The sequence below is a fragment of the Aquarana catesbeiana genome, linkage group LG06 (genome assembly GCF_042186555.1).
Source record: "Aquarana catesbeiana isolate 2022-GZ linkage group LG06, ASM4218655v1, whole genome shotgun sequence".
Lineage (NCBI taxonomy): Eukaryota > Metazoa > Chordata > Amphibia > Anura > Ranidae > Aquarana > Aquarana catesbeiana.
The window spans coordinates 366,756,956-366,774,964 of record NC_133329.1 but is presented as its reverse complement, the minus strand read 5'-3'; the positions used below and the strand labels follow the sequence as shown (position 1 = coordinate 366,774,964).

General features: G+C 43.4%; 1 protein-coding gene across 3 annotated transcripts in view; it reads right to left on the bottom strand.

Annotated features, from left to right (window-relative positions):
• CACNB4 (calcium voltage-gated channel auxiliary subunit beta 4) overlaps positions 1-18,009 on the bottom strand; it is a 284,190-nt gene that overhangs the window by 22,040 nt on the left and 244,141 nt on the right. For all 3 annotated transcript variants that reach the window (XM_073634155.1, XM_073634157.1, XM_073634158.1), the window contains 2 exons: positions 3,698-3,849; positions 860-955 (listed from right to left, as the gene is read on the bottom strand). In XM_073634155.1, the coding sequence (XP_073490256.1) occupies positions 860-955; positions 3,698-3,849 (248 nt within the window). The remainder of the gene's footprint in view (positions 1-859; positions 956-3,697; positions 3,850-18,009) is intronic.

The window sequence follows — 18,009 nt, the reverse complement described above, 5'->3', positions numbered from 1 at the left end:
GGTGTTCAATCCACACATTTGAGGTATCGCCGCGATAGGTAGAGCGAGAGCAATAATTGTAGCCCTAGACCTCCTCTATAATGCAAAACATGCAACCGGTAGAATTTTTTAAATGTCGCCTATAGAGATTTTACTCGGCGTAACATTATCTTTCACAATATAAAAAAAAATTGGGCTAACTTTACTGTTGTCTTATTTTTTAATTCAAAAAAGTGTATTTTTTCAAAAAAAGTGCGCTTGTAAGACCGCTGCGCAAATACAGTGTGACAGAAAGTTTTGCAACGACCTCCATTTTATTCTCTAGGATATTAGAAAAAAAATGTATAATGTTTGGGGGTTCTAAGTAATTTTCTAGCAAGAAAACCTATTTTTAACTTGTAAACAACACATCTAAAAAAGAGGCCCGGTCTTAAAGTGGTTAAAAGGTCAACCCCAAGCAAAGCTGATCTTTTAAAATCGCATGGTTGTTGGCAATTAAATTTTTACATTGGCTTGATGAACATGACAACATTGTTATGGTACCAGGAAAGGGGGAACACAAACTACGGCAGGAAAGTATCGCCACTGGACATTCTGATATGGTAACCGGTGATTTAACCCACTGTGGTTCACCCAAAACTGGAAAAAAAAATCTGGATAAAAAGATGCCTTTCTAACAAAGTGGAACACATTGATGTAATGATGCAATGATGAAAAGATATACCAATATTCAACAGGAAAGGCTGAACTCATTATTGTGTCTCTAAAAATGGATAGCTTGCTTTTCTAGGAATATTGATTGAAAGTCACAAAGCTCACTCCTGCTGATTAGGAATGGTACAGGATATTGCCAATAATATATAATCAGATCAATACTTACTGGTGGGCACTGTGCAAGTTTGTCAGCAGCTACTAACTGTACATTTAGGTGTTTGCTTTGGGATTTTCCTCTAGACTTAATAAGCCGCTGCAAAACCTGCAATGAGAGCAACAGATTTTAATTCAGATTTTTCACAGATTAAAAAAAACACAAGAATTGTATAATGTCAGAATGGTTGATTTAGCACTGGTGGATGAGACGAGTGCCCTACTCTAAGGTCCTCCTCACATGAACTGTCCTGTAACCCTAATGCCGCGTACACACGGTCGGAATTTCTGACAACAAATGTTCGATGTGAGCTTGTTGTTGGAAAATCCGACCGTGTGTAGGCTTCATCGGACATTTGCTGTCGGGATTTCCGACAACAAATGTTTGAGAGCTGGTTCTCAAATTCTCCGACAACAAAACTTGTCGGAAATTCCGAGTGTGTGTACACAATTCCGACGCAGAAAATTCCACGCATGCTCGGAATCAAGCAGAAGAGCCGCACTGGCTATTGAACTTCATTTTTCTCGGCTCGTCGTACATGTTGTATGTCACCGCGTTCTTGACGTTCGCAATTTCCGACAACATTTGTGTGACCGTGTGTATGCAAGGCAAGTTTGAGCCAACATCCGTCGGAAAAAAAAACACGGTTTTATTTTTGGAATGTCCGAACGTGGCATAACACTAACTGTTCGTTAAGTACAACTATCCTTTAAAGCCCAACTCTGGCTCAGTCCCAAGTGTTTGCTTTTTCTATATAATTACCTTTTCAAAATGTCCTTAGGCTGTCCATGCAACATACAGTTGACTTTCTCTCTCAATCTTATTTGGTTGTTGGCGGTCACCGATGATACAGAAAGCAGCATTAATGTTCTCTTTATGATTGCAGTGCGAATGCTGGCTGTCATTCAACCCAGAAGACATTTTGTGGGCAAATTGAAGTACTGTAAGGTGCTTCTCTGGATTGAAGATAAGTATTGCAGGCTTTGCTGCCTTTTTAAAGTGGATGTAAAGGCTTAAGGCTTTTTACTTTTATGCGTTCTCTATATTAAGGTATAAAAACTTTTAGGTGCAACTCCCCCCTGTCCCCCCAAAATACTTATTTGAGCCCAATCTCGATCCAGTGCTGTGCCCCAGAGCAGCAGCACTGTTCTCTCTCCCCTTCCTCACTGGACTCAGTAAGAGCATTGGCTCCTGCTGCTGCCAATCAAATCGAGTGAAAAGGGAGTGGGGGGCGTGGGCGAGCCGCACTGTGTGCGTCAATAGAAGCGCATAGTGCAGCTCGGGATCGAGCATGAACAGTGGCCCCATAGCAAGTCTAGGAGCGCCAGCAAGGGACCTCAGAAGAGGAGGATCAGGGTTTCAAGCACGTAAGTATAACATGTTTGTTATTTAAAAATGACCTCTGTGTTGGATATTAAATACCCGCCAAACTTGCTCACCAAATCTTTCACCAATCCCTAAAATAACCCTCCCAGCATCCACCGCCGCTCACCCATGCCTGCTTCTTGATCTTTGTGGTATGGCCTACTGGAAACAGCACAGCCTGCTCATAAGTTTCTTTTTCTGCCATTATTGTATTTTTCATTTCATGATCATCATTAAAAATAATTTTGGCGATAAGAGCAGAAGTGGTGTGAAAAAGTCATTGGCTTTTAACCGCTAGCCTACCAGCCGCCGCAGTTACCCTGCGGCAGGTTGGTCCGGCTGCACAAATCGGCGTAGGTATACGTCGACTCTTTAAGACGCTACTGCAGGCGCGCGATGTCCGCCGGGCACCCGCGGTCGCTTGTGATAGAACGAGAACGAGGATGTGTGTGTATAAACACACAAATCCCAGTTCTATCAGGGGAGAGGAGACATATTGTTGTTCCTACTTAGTAGGAACACATGATCTGTCTCCTCCTCTAGTCACTCCCATCCCCCCACAGTTAGAACACACAGTGAGGGAACACATTTAACCCCTTGATCGCCCACTAATGTTAACCCCTTCCCTGCCAGTGACATTTATACAGTGATCACTGGCTATTTTTAGCTCTGATCGCTGTATAAAAGTCAGTGGTCCCAAAAAAGTGTCAAAAGTGTCCGATCTGTCCACCGCAATGTCACAGTCCCGATAAAAAGATCGCCACACTAGTAAAATAAATAAATAAATAATAAAAATGACATAAATCTATCCTCTATTTTGTAGACACTATAACTTTTGCGCAAATCAATCAATATACGCTTATTGCGATTTTTTTTTTACCAAAAATATGTAGAAGAATACATATTGGCCTAAACTGATAAGGACTTTTTTTTAGGATATTTATTAAAGCAAAAAGTACAAAATATTGTGTTTTTTCAAAATTGTCACTCTTTTTTTGTTTATAGCGCAAAAAATAAAAACCGCAGAGCTGATCAAATACCACCAAAAGAAAGCTTTGCGAAGAAAAAAATGATGTAAATTTTGTTTCGGTAAAACGTCGCACGACTGCGCAATTGTCAGTTAAAACGACACAGTGCCATATTGCAAAAAAAGGCCTGGTCAGGAAGGGGGCAAATCCTTCCGGGCTGAAGTGGTTAAATATTCTAGGTACACCACATTTCTTTTTTTTTTCCTTTATGATTATATCTACAACTCCCTGGTCACATTAATTGTACTATGAGCTGTAGAAATAGGGATTTACGGAAAATTATTTTAATGGTTCCTCCATAGTAAAGAGGTTGAAAAATGCTGCAAATGTGTATCTAAAATATTACTGCAAATATACAGAGTTTGCAAATATAATAATAATAATAGTAATAAAATAGGAAAGCTCACAAAGATGGACATATCCTTTAAAAATGACGAGAGGTTCCATACTCATTTACCTTTGGTGAAGACACTTTGACATGAACAATTATCGGTGCTAATGAAGTCTTGATTAGTTGTGCCGGATGATTAATGGTGTCCGCATCTAGAATAACGAGCTGTAATGAACGAGCCAACTCAAATATTCTTTCTATTTCGCTCTGCACTTCAGCTAGGAAGAAAGAAGGAAGGGCGACAGTTATTAGTGTAAATATAATTTGCATGAAAAGTAAATGTATACCCAAAAGAAAAGTGCAGGAATAATAATAAAGAAAAAAAAAAACATTCATACTTACCTAGGTGGATGCAGCATCGGACCCCTGCTTGCTCTACACTCTACAATCAAAGCTGATCGCTCAGTTCTCGGTCTTCTGCTCTGCCCCTCCATCGCTCACTGGAGCGCTGGGCTGTGCAGGAGGTGGGAGCAACTGGCACAGGGTCTCAGTGGAATGCTGAGAGGCTGGGCACCTGAGTGGATCCTTTAAATGGACCTTCACCAAAGGGCAATTTCCCCTTATTACGTTGTAAATCAGTGCCAACCCCCCCCCCTTAAGAAGATAAGGAGTTTCAACTTAGCCCTGATTCACACCTATGCATTTTTTGTGCTTTTTGCATTGTATTGCATGTTAAATGAACTGTAGTGCAATTCTGCAAAAATGAAAAAAGCACTAAAAATACATAGGTGTGAATTGGGCCTTAAAGAGAAGCTCCAGGCTCCTGCAGAAAAAAATTGAAAGTCAGCAGCTACAAATATTGCAGCTGCTGACTTTTATTATAAGGACACCTACCTGTCCAGGAATCCAGTGGTGTCTTCACCCAAACCAACTTTTCAATTGGCTATCGGGTGCTGCCGCTGCCATCTCCACTAAATGAAACGGGCAGTGAAGCTCTGCGGCTTCACAGCTGGTTCCCTACTGCGTATACGTGAAGTGTGCTGCGCTCTATGATTGGGTCAGCTGCGGGGGAAGAAGGAGGGGGGCTGAACTTCCGGCTGACTTTGCCGCAGTGTCAAAACCAGGTACCGGCTCCCCACCAAAAGGTGCCCAATGTGGCGGTGGGGGCAGACCAGTGGAGCTTCCTCCTTTTCCCCAGACTTGTTTCTGGTCAGCATCAGAACTGAGTCCAAAGACAGCCTGGCAAGAAGCATTTTCATACGAAAGTCTGTAATGGAAACCTATATGTATAACTCTGTACTGATTACTCTTAATAGAAATAGTGAACTCCAGTTACAGTAACAAAGGCAGCAGAGCACTCTGTACACAATGTAGACATACAATACATTGTTCAAGTTACCTACCATTTTTTGATCTAGCGATCACATGATGTGTTCTGAGCTGTGTGAAGTTGGCACCCCATGTTTGTAAAACCTGAATAAAAAAATACCATTCGTTTGTGCCGCGTTTGTGCTGATTTGTGCCGCAAAAATGAGCGTTTGTGCCGGTTCGGTTTCTGAGATATTAAACATTCAATTTAATGCAAGCCCCAACCACTTTGCACCCCATGTCCCTGAATTTTAAAAACAAACGTGCCATTCGTTTGTGCCGCGTTTGTGCTGGTTTGTGCCGCAAAAATAAACGTTTGTGCCGCTTTGGTTGCGGAGATATTGTGCGTTATAGTTGCTGTAACCCCGCCCATTTTGCACCCCATGTTCCTGAATTTTAAAAACAAATGCGCCATTCGTTTGTGCCGCGTTTGTGCTGGTTTGTGCCGCAAAAATAAACGTTTGTGCCGCTTTGGTTGCTGAGATATTGTGCGTTATAGTTGCTGTAACCCCGCCCATTTTGCACCCCATGTTCCTGAATTTTAAAAACAAACGCGCCATTCGTTTGTGCCGCGTTTGTGCTGGTTTGTGCCGCAAAAATAAACGTTTGTGCCGCTTTGGTTGCGGAGATATTGTGCGTTATAGTTGCTGTAACCCCGCCCATTTTGCACCCCATGTTCCTGAATTTTAAAAACAAACGCGCCATTCGTTTGTGCCGTGTTTGTGCCGCAAAAATAAACGTTTGTGCCGCTTTGATTGCGGAGATATTGTGCGTTATAGTTGCTGTAACCCCGCCCATTTTGCACCCCATGTTCCTGAATTTTAAAAACAAACGCGCCATTCGTTTGTGCCGCGTTTGTGCTGGTTTGTGCCGCAAAAATAAAAGTTTGTGCCGCTTTGGTTGCGGAGATATTGTGCGTTATAGTTGCTGTAACCCCGCCCATTTTGCACCCCATGTTCCTGAATTTTAAAAACAAACGTGCCATTCGTTTGTGCCGCGTTTGTGCTGGTTTGTGCCGCAAAACTAAACGTTTGTGCCGCTTTGGTTGAGGAGATATTGTGCGTTATAGTTGCTGTAACCCCGCCCATTTTGCACCCCATGTTCCTGAATTTTAAAAACAAATGCGCCATTCGTTTGTGCCGCGTTTGTGCTGGTTTGTGCCGCAAAAATAAATGTTTGTGCCGCTTTGGTTGCGGAGATATTGTGCGTTATAGTTGCTGTAACCCCGCCCATTTTGCACCCCATGTTCCTGAATTTTAAAAACAAACGTGCCATTCGTTTGTGTCGCGTTTGTGCTGGTTTGTGCCGCAAAAATAAAAGTTTGTGCCGCTTTGGTTGCGGAGATATTGTGCGTTATAGTTGCTGTAACCCCGCCCATTTTGCACCCCATGTTCCTGAATTTTAAAAACAAACGCGCCATTCGTTTGTGCCGCGTTTGTGCTGGTTTGTGCCGCAAAAATAAATGTTTGTGCCGCTTTGGTTGCGGAGATATAGTGCGTTATAGTTGCTGCAACCCCGCCCACATTGCACCCCATGTTCCTGAATTTTAAAAACAAACGCACCATTTGTTTGTGCCGGGTTTGTGCTGGTTTGTGCCGCAAAAATAAACGTTTGTGCCGCTTTTGTTGCGGAGATATTGTGCGTTATAGTTGCTGCAACCCCACCCACTTTGCACCCCATGTCCCTGAATTTTAAAAACAAACGTGCCATTCGTTTGTGCCGCGTTTGTGCTGGTTTGTGCCGCAAAAATAAACGTTTGTGCCGCTTTGGTTGCGGAGATATTGTGCGTTATAGTTGCTGTAACCCCGCCCATTTTGCACCCCATGTTCCTGAATTTTAAAAACAAACGCGCCATTCGTTTGTGCCGCGTTTGTGCTGGTTTGTGCCGCAAAAATAAACGTTTGTGCCGCTTTGGTTGCTGAGATATTGTGCGTTATAGTTGCTGTAACCCCGCCCATTTTGCACCCCATGTTCCTGAATTTTAAAAACAAACGCGCCATTCGTTTGTGCCGCGTTTGTGCTGGTTTGTGCCGCAAAAATAAACGTTTGTGCCGCTTTGGTTGCGGTGATATTGTGCGTTATAGTTGCTGTAACCCCGCCCATTTTGCACCCCATGTTCCTGAATTTTAAAAACAAACGTGCCATTCGTTTGTGCCGCGTTTGTGCTGGTTTGTGCCGCAAAAATAAACGTTTGTGCCGCTTTGGTTGCGGAGATATTGTGCGTTATATGTTGTCAAACCACATTGACTTTACACCTTGTTATTAAAGCTTACATACAGAACCTAAACTCAGCTTGGGTTTCCTTAATGTAAAGCTCCTCCCACTGTACTGGCACTGCACTTCATATTGTACCCTGAAAAAGGCACCTCTGCCGGGTTAGCCCCCCCATATCAAAATTTTTGAAAAAATCTTATGCAGTTTGTTAGATCTTTGTTAGATCAGGTTAGATCAACCGTTGTTTGCGTTAGATCTCACACAGAAGAAGCGATATTAACAGTTATTTGCTGGGGGGGCTAACTCGTCATCAGCCCCCCCTTATCAAAAAATTGACCAAACAGTTAGCTATTTTGGAAGCAATTTGTTAGATCCGGTATGATCAAGTGTTTTTAACGTTAGATCTCACATAATTAGAGACTGATTAAGTGATTAATGTGGGGGGGGGGCTGGCCCCCCCTTATCAAATTTTCGGCCCAAAAATCATTCAGGCTAATAGATATTCGTTAGATCCGGTAAGATCAAGTGGTTTTAACGTTAGATCTCACATCATTTCAGAGATATTCCACATCAATATACAGATATTAGGTGGTACATATGGAAGGGTTAGCCCCCCCTTATCAAATTTTCGGCCCAAAAATCATTCAGGCTAATAGATATTCGTTAGATCTGGTAAGATCAAGTGGTTTTAACGTTAGATCTCACATTTCAGAGATATTCCACATCAAAATAGAGATATTAGGTGGTACATATGGAAGGGTTAGCCCCCCCTTATCAAATTTTCGGCCCAAAAATCATTCAGGCTAATAGATATTCGTTAGATCCGGTAAGATCAAGTGTTTTTAACGTTAGATCTCACATAATTAGAGATTTATTAAGTGATTAATGAGGGGGGGCTGGCCCCCCCTTATCACATTTGTGGTCCAAAAATTATTCAGGCTAATAGATATTTGTTAGATCCGGTAAGATCAAGTGGTTTTAACGTTAGATCTCACATCATTTCAGAGATATTCCACATCAAAATAGAGATATTAGGTGGTACATATGGACGGGCTGGCCCCCCTTATCAAATTTTCTGGCCAAAAATCATTCAGGCTAATAGATATTCGTTAGATCCGGTAAGATCAAGAGGTTTTAACGTAAGATCTCACATAATTTCAGAGATTTCATATTCTTTGCCAATAACAACATCCAAGTTAGTAGTTAATTGTTAGATGAAGTTATTATTGCATTAAACCTAGCATGCACATGGCAGAAATCAGTAATAATCGCAATGTAAGTAGGGATAAAAGCTTGTTGCTGTTTGATCAGTGAGATGTTTTATTTAATCTATGATAAATACATAACAATTCGTTATTTTATATGAGAAGTTAGGCCCCTGTGGCAGTAGCTTAAAATTAATAAATTTTGGCATCGCTGCTCTAAATTGTGGGCACAACTGGAACAGGCCCAGACTGACATTCTGCTGCCAGGGGCTCTGTGGTGCTATGACCAACTACCGCCTGTGCTGAAGTCACAACCCATAATGGGTACGACACTCCGCATATGCTCCCAGGTCAGCACACAGAACCGGCTTTCTTCCCTGATTCCCCATTGCTCCCTATCATAGAAAAACCGTGGTTCCTCCCTGGTCTGGAACCGCAAATGTTTCGGACCCTAAGCCAAACAGGTAGGGTCCAGGCATCCCACTTCCTAACGGGAGGCCAATGGCCTTCCACAGTAGTGCTAATGAGCCCTTCAAACTTTCCTTGTGGACAGCGCTACAATTACAACACTTTCTCAATACTTTGCCTAATCCACAGGGATTTAATCGTCCCCTGACGTCCTTTGAAGCATACTGTTCCAAAGAGGGTTCCCTTCCACAGGCTCTATCCAAAACATACGCCCTCTTGAACTGTCCGGCTGAACAACCACACTTACCGTTCTTGAACAAATGGGAAAGTAAACTGGGGCGTACATTTACATCTGCTCAGATACAACATGTCCTCAGATTTTCGTTGAAATCATCGGTTTGTACGAAAATTAAAGAGACCAACTATAAACTGTTAACAAGGTGGTACCTCACCCTGCAACTACTGACCAATGTTGGAGATGCCAGGGGGATGGAGGAACACGACTTCACATATTTTGGTCGTGCCCTAAATTGATCCACTTCTGGGAGACAGATAAACCACGCAAAAATTTACGGAATACAAGGTTCCTGGTGATCCAGCTTTTTCCTGCTACATGTCTCCTCCATCTGAGCCAAACTCTATAAAAACTCCATTCCAAATGAGATGGAAGATCTAGTACTCACTGCACAACACCAACAGGAAAAATACTCTAACACTTGGGGACTATGGAACCAGTTTGTTCTTTTTCGCAGAGGGTACTGCCCTTCTTGGGACTTAATGTCACAGATAAGTTCCGGAGCCCGTTCACCATAGTTATCCTGAACCAACGCCATTTCACCCCCCCCAGCCTTACCCCCCCCCCTTCTTTCCTCTTACCTTTTCCATCCTTTTTTCCTTACCTTCTTTGATTATTGAAAATGAGAAAATAGTTTTGGGAGACAGCGGGTCTTGCTCCACAGCCCATTTTCCATCTTTAATAAAAACTGATAGGCCAGGAGGTAAGCAGCCTTTTGAGCAGTGTGCCGAAAAATGTTTTCAAAGAAATTGAGCATGCTGATTTTATAACAAAAAAGTCAACTTCACAATCTCAATCACGAAAAGGATTTTTTATAAAGTAAATGCTGTAAACTACTTTAGTAGTGAGAAATTAACATCCTGCACTCTCACGCCTCAGATCAACCCCAATTCATACACCTTCACACCTCAGATCACTGTATCACCTGCAAATCTGCCCCACCACTGTACCCCCCTGCTCAACTGCCCCACCACTGTAACCCCCTGCAAATCTGCCCCACCACCGTACCCCCATGCTCTTCTGTCTCACTGCTGAACCATCTTCTCATCTGTCCTAACACTGAACTTATCTGCTCATCTGCCCCACCACTGTAACCCCCTTTCTCATCTGTCCCACCTCTCTAACCCCCTTTCTCTTCTGCCCCATCACTGTACCTCCTGCACATCTGTCTCACCTCTGTTCCCCCTGCTCTTCTGCCCCACCGCTGTAACCCCCTGCTCATCTGTACCACTAATGTACCTCCTTTCTCCTCTGCCCCGCCACTGTACCCCCCTGTACATCTGCCCCACCTCTGTTCCCCCTGCTCATCTTCCCCACCTCTGTAACCCCCTTTCTCATCTGCCCCACCACTGTAACCCCCTTTCTCATCTGCCCCACCTCTGTAACCCCCTTTCTCATCTGCCCCACCACTGTAACCCCCTTTCTCTTCTGCCCCATCACTGTACCTCCTGCACATCTGTCTCACCTCTGTTCCCCCTGCTCTTCTGCCCCACCGCTGTAACCCCCTGCTCATCTGTACCACTAATGTACCTCCTTTCTCCTCTGCCCCGCCACTGTACCCCCCTGTACATCTGCCCCACCTCTGTTCTCCCTGCTCTTCTGCCCAACCACTGTAACCCCCTGCTCATCTGTCCACCAATGCACCTCCTTTCACATCTGCCCCACCGCTGTACCCCCCTGCTCTTCTGTCCCACCGCTAAACCCCCTTCTCATCTGCCCCAACACTGAACCCCTCCTGCTCATTTTCCCCCCACTGTAACCCCCTTCTCATTTGGCCCAACACTAAACCCCTCCCCCGCTCATCTGCCCCATCACTGTACCCCCCTGCTTTTCTGTCCCACTGCTGAACCCCCTTCGCATCCCTCCCACCACTGCACCTTCTGCACATCTGCACCACCACTGTACCCCCTTGCTCTTCTGCCCCACCACTGTAACCCCCCTGCTCATCTACCCCATCAATGTACCATTTTTCTCATCTGCCCCACCACTGTACCTCTCTGCACATTTGCTCCACTGCCATATTCCCATGCTCTTCTGTCTACTACTGAATCACATTCTCATCTGCCCTACCACTGTAACCCGCTTTTTCATCTGCCTTACTAATGTACCTCCTGCACATCTGTTTCACCTCTGTACCCCCTGCTCTTCTGCCCCACCTATGTTCCCCCTGTTCTCCTGCCCCACCACTGTAACCTCCTGCTCATCTGTCCCACCAATACACCTCCTTTCACATTTGCCCCACTGTTCTACCCCCCCTGCTTTTCTGTCCCACCACTGAACCTCCTTCTCATCTGCACCAAAACTGAACCCCCCCCTGCACATCTGCCCCACGGCTGTACCCTCCTGTTCTTCTGTCCCACATCTAAACCCCTCCTGCTCATTTTTCCCACCAATGTACCCTCTTCTCATCTATGATATGTGTGATATGCAGAGTGGTAAAAGGAAGCAGAGATGAGACAAATCTACTTGTCCTGGCACACTCATCCTGCTGATTCACCTCTCGCATCCAGCCCACGTGTTTGTATGTGATGTATGTGATGTATGGGATGTATGTGATGTCACATACGAGCATCTGGAATGGATGTGCAATGATGAGCTCAGGTCAGGGGCATTTTCTGAAAGCAGTGGGCTTGTGTGCAGGATCATAAGTTGGGCCCCCGCAGCTGAGGAAAAGTTTTTGCGCCGCAGCAAAAGTTGGGTGTGATTTTCATTGCGCTGAATATAAGGGGGGGCCAGCCCGTCCATATGTACCACCTAATATCTCTATTTTGATGTGGAATATCTCTGAAATGATGTGAGATCTAACGTTAAAACCACTTGATCTTACCGGATCTAACCAATATCTATTAGCCTGAATGATTTTTGGGCCGAAAATTTGATAAGGGGGGGCCAGCCCCCCCACATTAATCACTTAATCAGTCTCCAATTATGTGAGATCTAACGTTAAAAACACTTGATCATACCGGATCCAACAAATTGCTTCCAAAATAGCTAACTGTTTGGTCAATTTTTTGATAAGGGGGGGCTGATGACGGGTTAGCCCCCCCAGCAAATAACTGTTAATATCGCTTCTTCTGTGTGAGATCTAACGCAAACAACGGTTGATCTAACCTGATCTAACAAAGATCTAACAAACTGCATAAGATTTTTTCAAAAATTTTGATATGGGGGGGCTAACCCGGCAGAGGTGCCTTTTTCAGGGTACAATATGAAGTGCAGTGCCAGTACAGTGGGAGGAGCTTTACATTAAGGAAACCCAAGCTGAGTTTAGGTTCTGTATGTAAGCTTTAATAACAAGGTGTAAAGTCAATGTGGTTTGACAACATATAACGCACAATATCTCAGCAACCAAAGCTGCACAAACGTTTATTTTTGCGGCACAAACCAGCACAAATGCGGCACAAACAAATGGCGCGTTTGTTTTTAAAATTCAGGAACATGGGGTGCAATGTGGGCGGGGTTGCAGCAACTATAACGCACAATATCTCCGCAACCAAAGCGGCACAAACGTTTATTTTTGCGGCACAAACCAGCACAAATGCGGCACAAACGAATGGCACGTTTGTTTTTAAAATTCAGGGACATGGGGTGCAAAGTGGGTGGGGTTGCAGCAACTATAACGCACAATATCTCCGCAACCAAAGCGCACAAAGTTTTATTTTTGCGGCACAAACCAGCACAAACGCGGCACAAACGAATGGCACGTTTGTTTTTAAAATTCAGGAACATGGGGTGCAAAATGGGCGGGGTTACAGCAACTATAACGCACAATATCTCCGCAACCAAAGCGGCACAAACGTTTATTTTTGCGGCACAAACCAGCACAAACGCGGCACAAACGAATGGCGCGTTTGTTTTTAAAATTCAGGAACATGGGGTGCAAAGTGGGCGGGGTTACAGCAACTATAACGCACAATATCTCCGCAACCAAAGCGGCACAAACTTTTATTTTTGCGGCACAAACCAGCACAAACGCGGCACAAACGAATGGCACGTTTGTTTTTAAAATTCAGGAACATGGGGTGCAAAATGGGCGGGGTTACAGCAACTATAACGCACAATATCTCCGCAACCAAAGCCGCACAAACTTTTATTTTTGCGGCACAAACCAGCACAAACGCGGCACAAACGAATGGCACGTTTGTTTTTAAAATTCAGGAACATGGGGTGCAAAATGGGCGGGGTTACAGCAACTATAACGCACAATATCACCGCAACCAAAGCGGCACAAACGTTTATTTTTGCGGCACAAACGTGGCACAAACGAATGGCGCGTTTGTTTTTAAAATTCAGGAACATGGGGTGCAAAATGGGCGGGGTTACAGCAACTATAACGCACAATATCTCCGCAACCAAAGCGGCACAAACGTTTATTTTTGCGGCACAAACCAGCACAAACGCGGCACAAACGAATGGCGCGTTTGTTTTTAAAATTCAGGAACATGGGGTGCAAAATGGGCGGGGTTACAGCAACTATAACACACAATATCTCCGCAACCAAAGCGGCACAAACGTTTATTTTTGCAGCACAAACCAGCACAAACGCGGCACAAATGAATGGCGCGTTTGTTTTTAAAATTCAGGGACATGGGGTGCAAAGTGGGCCGGGCTTGCATTAAATTGAATGTTTAATATCTCAGAAACCGAACCGGCACAAACGCTCATTTTTGCGGCACAAATCAGCACAAACGCGGCACAAACGAATGGTATATTTTTATTCAGGTTTTACAAACATGGGGTGCCAACTTCACACAGCTTGTGTTCTGACCACTTTTATGCCCTGTACACACGATAGGATTTTCCGATGGAAAATGTGTGATAGGACCTTGTTGTCGGAAATTCCGACCGTGTGTGGGCTCCATCACATATTTTCCATAGGAATTTCCGACACACAAAGTTTGAGAGCTTGCTATAAAATTTTCCGACAACAAAATCCGTTGTCGGAAATTCCGATCGTGTGTACACAAATCCGACGCACAAAGTGCCACGCATGCTCAAAATAAATTAAGAGATGAAAGCTATTGGCTACTGCCCTGTTTATAGTCCCGACGTACGTGTTTTTCGTCACCACGTTCAGAACGATCGGATTTTCCGACAACTTTGTGTGACCATGTGTATGCAAGACAAGTTTGAGCCAACATCCGTCGGAAAAAATTCATGGATTTTGTTGTCGGAATGTCAGATCAATGTCCGACCGTGTGTATGGGGCATAAGTGTAGTCAGTCTTGGATTTGAAGGTGCGGCCATATAGCAACACTATGTCACAGTCACAGGTACATATGGATAGCTCCCCTGCTTTGACTACATAGAGAGCTGGCAGCACTGTTACTCATTGCACTAAATAATTCAAACCCTCTCCCACTCTCACACTAATCTCAGGTGCTTAGACACCCTGTGATGACACCATGATGACTCGACGTCAGCATGCATATGCGGTGGGGTGGGGGGACTCAATATCAGCGCTGATTTCTTTTTAAAGTGACCCTGTCCTATGGTTGAGATATATAATAAAAGCATAAAGCATACTAGTAAAAAAGAAAAAAAAAAGTCTGTAAATAGTAACCTTTCCTGCTGCCCTCCTTGTCAGTCTCTGCTCCAATGCTGAGAAATCATCTGCCGAAGTCTGCACTAAAACCAACATTTCCAGGAGTGCCACTATCCTGGGTTCTCCAAGGATTCAACTAGTATCACTGGTTCCTTTTGCTGACCTCCACCCTTTACAAGGTACAATAGTAATATTACAAAAGTTCATATCACTGAGAGGACTTGAAAGAGTTTGGAACTTTTATTGGTTAAGAGCATCAAATACAGCCAATGTGTTTTGGGGGAAAGGCCTCCAGGTGAATCCAATCACATTAGAACAGGGGTCTCCAAACTTTTCATATAAGGGGCCAATTTAAATTTAGGGGGGTTGGGGGGGGGCAGATTGTGGCCATTGGGAGCAGAAAATGTTCCAGGCCCAGTGACAGTAAACATTACCTCCAGGTTGGTAGTCTGTTACATAGCGCATGTGATCAGTGGAAGGAGGATTAGTGGCCCATCATTGGTAATCCTAGGAGGAACAGTACCCCATCCTTGGTATTAGTGGAAGAAATTGGGCCATATCTTTGGTGTCAGTGGGAGGAATAGTGCCCCATCTTTGGTGTTAGTGGAAGGAATAGTGCCCCATCTCTGGTGTTAGTGGAAGGAATTGTGCCCCATCTCTGGTGTTAGTGGAAGGAATAGTGCCCCATCTCTGGTGTTAGTAGAACGAATAGTGCCCCATCATTAATATTAATGGAAAAAATAGTGCCCCATCACTAGTATCAGTGATGGTGTCAGTGGGAGGAATAGTGCCCCAAAGACCAGATAATAACTAGCAAAGGGCAGAATCCACTGCATTAGAATAATTTTTTATCAATTTTCTCATTTTTATTTTTTTCATATTTCCGGAATTATAATGCATAGACTATTCTCAAGATCCACAGATCCTTCTGTACATCTGAACTCCATTCCTACATCCCTTACCTTACGCCCCATTCACATCTGAGCAACGCGTTGCATTTTTTGTAAATGTGTTTCACCAACAGTGAAGGACGGCCCATTCACTTTACCACATTTTGGGTGCCATTAGAAATTAATAAAAAAAAAAAAAATAGAGACCAACATTTGGCCCGTGTGTATGGCAGCCGATCCGACAGAAGCTGTCGAAGGTTCATGACCGAAAATGGTCTGCCGACCTGCCCATGTCAGAGAAACAACAGAACAGCAGGAGAGATAGTTGTACTAACATCAGATTGTTAGTACTTTGGCTCTGACCTGAGCTGACAGTTTTTTTGGGTTGAACGAATTGTGAACTGTGACTTTTTAATTTTTTTTTTTAAAGTAAAATTAGACACTAACATTATGTTAATTGCATTGGATGAGGTTTATGTCTAATTTCACTTTAAAAAAAAATTACAGTGGCAATATAAAGAATTAAAAGTATAGCAAAGAAATATTGAACTAAATATTGAACTAAAAAAAAAAAAAAAAAAAAAAAATATTGAATTATGTCCTGCTTTAGGAAATTCAGTTGCTAAGTACAGCAGCCTACTTTTTCTATTACTCCAGTTTTCATACATTTGCTTAAAAATAAAATATATAAAAAATATATTTTTATGTTTGATTTTTTTCCACATTTTACAAATAGTGGTAGACACAATACACTGAATATGGCTGTATACATCTTCATTTATATGCAGCAATGAATTATCAAGCCGAGTAAATTATCAAGTTGACAAAAATCTGCCATTCACATGTAATTATCACTTTCCCCAGTCATAGCTGTAAATAGCTACACAGCTTGCCTGGTACTATTAGGCTTAAAATATAGCGCAAATGTTCACAACTTCACATCACAGAGGTATAAATGTACCGGTGCATTTAATATACTAACTTTAAAGGCAAGCAATAAATACATGCATATGCATACAAGTCATGGCTGAATGTACTTCTAATATAACAAACACAATTTAAAGAAAGGGAGTGTTGGAACCTTTGTCATTTTTTTTCCTTTTGCTGTGTGAAAAGACATTCAAAGTGAAAAGTATGTCACCAGCACACCAAGGATCTCCAGAATGAGCCCTAAACTTTATTCGGCGATCACATCATAAATACAAAAGCAACATTTCGGCGCCTCACAGGACCCTTTTATCAGGCATGTGACCTGATGTACTATATGATTTATGTATTTGTTCCGAACCGGGTAACCACATAGCATCCAGTACCTCATCCCAAGTTGTTGTCCCATATGCAGGTGCCCTCTAGTGTTCACTTTGTATATTGCTCTCTAACCTGGTCGTTCTGTGCCCTATATGGTCGCATGGTGCCTCCTCTCTTCGGTGGTGCTGTTCCTAGTGGTGACCCCTTGGGGGCTTGCCAGGTTTCAAATGTTTTTCGGTGGTTCTTAAATTCCCTGATGAAGCCAACACTAGTGAAACATGTCGGGATAACATATGAACCTATAGCCACCATATAACCGGAATTTCACTTGTTTGACCACCAAAATGGAGATGTACAATGAGTGATTTAATTTGATCATATTTTAATTATGTCTACAATAAATGTGATGTTTTAATTACTTCCTTTTTCTATTATATATTGGCACCGTTATAATCCCACCCAAACCCTCTTCCAATATAACTGATTATATATTCACATAGGACACTGTGATATCTCTACATTGTAAAGCTAGCATCCTCGAAGGCCTGGTTCACATATGTGTGTGTGCACATTGCGGGTAGAGCAGCACATTAATTTCAATGGACTGCCTTACCCGCGAGGAAAGAAGTCCCTACCTTTTTTTTTTTTATTGTGCCATGCCAAACTGTACAGTGCTGCGGCACCATGCGGTATGTCACCTGCAGAAATCCACCACGGGTGCTGACGTATGGCGGTGCCATTAGGAATTAATGCCACACCCCCATGCCTGCTGAAGTGCAGCGCGTTTCTCTGCAGGTTAGAAACACATTGATTTTGTACACGTTCCCTAGCTGCAGTGATGTGCATGTAGCCTTATTTCTACTTGATACCGGCTATAATCAGCACCTACAAATACCTAATCATTCCTAGCAATAAAAACTAAGGTTAGGTTCACACCATACAGGGGCAATCAAGCACATGCATTGCATGTAGAGCAGCCGATTCATTTCAATGTGCTGCTCTACACGCAAGAATTGTCCAGAAGAAGTCCCTGATCATTTTTCAATATTGCATCGTGCTGCGGATAGCAAATGCATGGGGGTGCCATTAACAATTAATGGCATCGCTGCATGCCTGCTAAAGAGCAGTGCATTTCTGTGCGTGTTGGGAAAGGACACAATTTGAACCTAGCCTTAGAGAGGCTTTAAACCATACCTGCTCTATCCAAAAAACTGGGAGTGGGAAAGTGGATTGCCCCTTTGTCAGGTTTCTTTGGTGACAAGTCC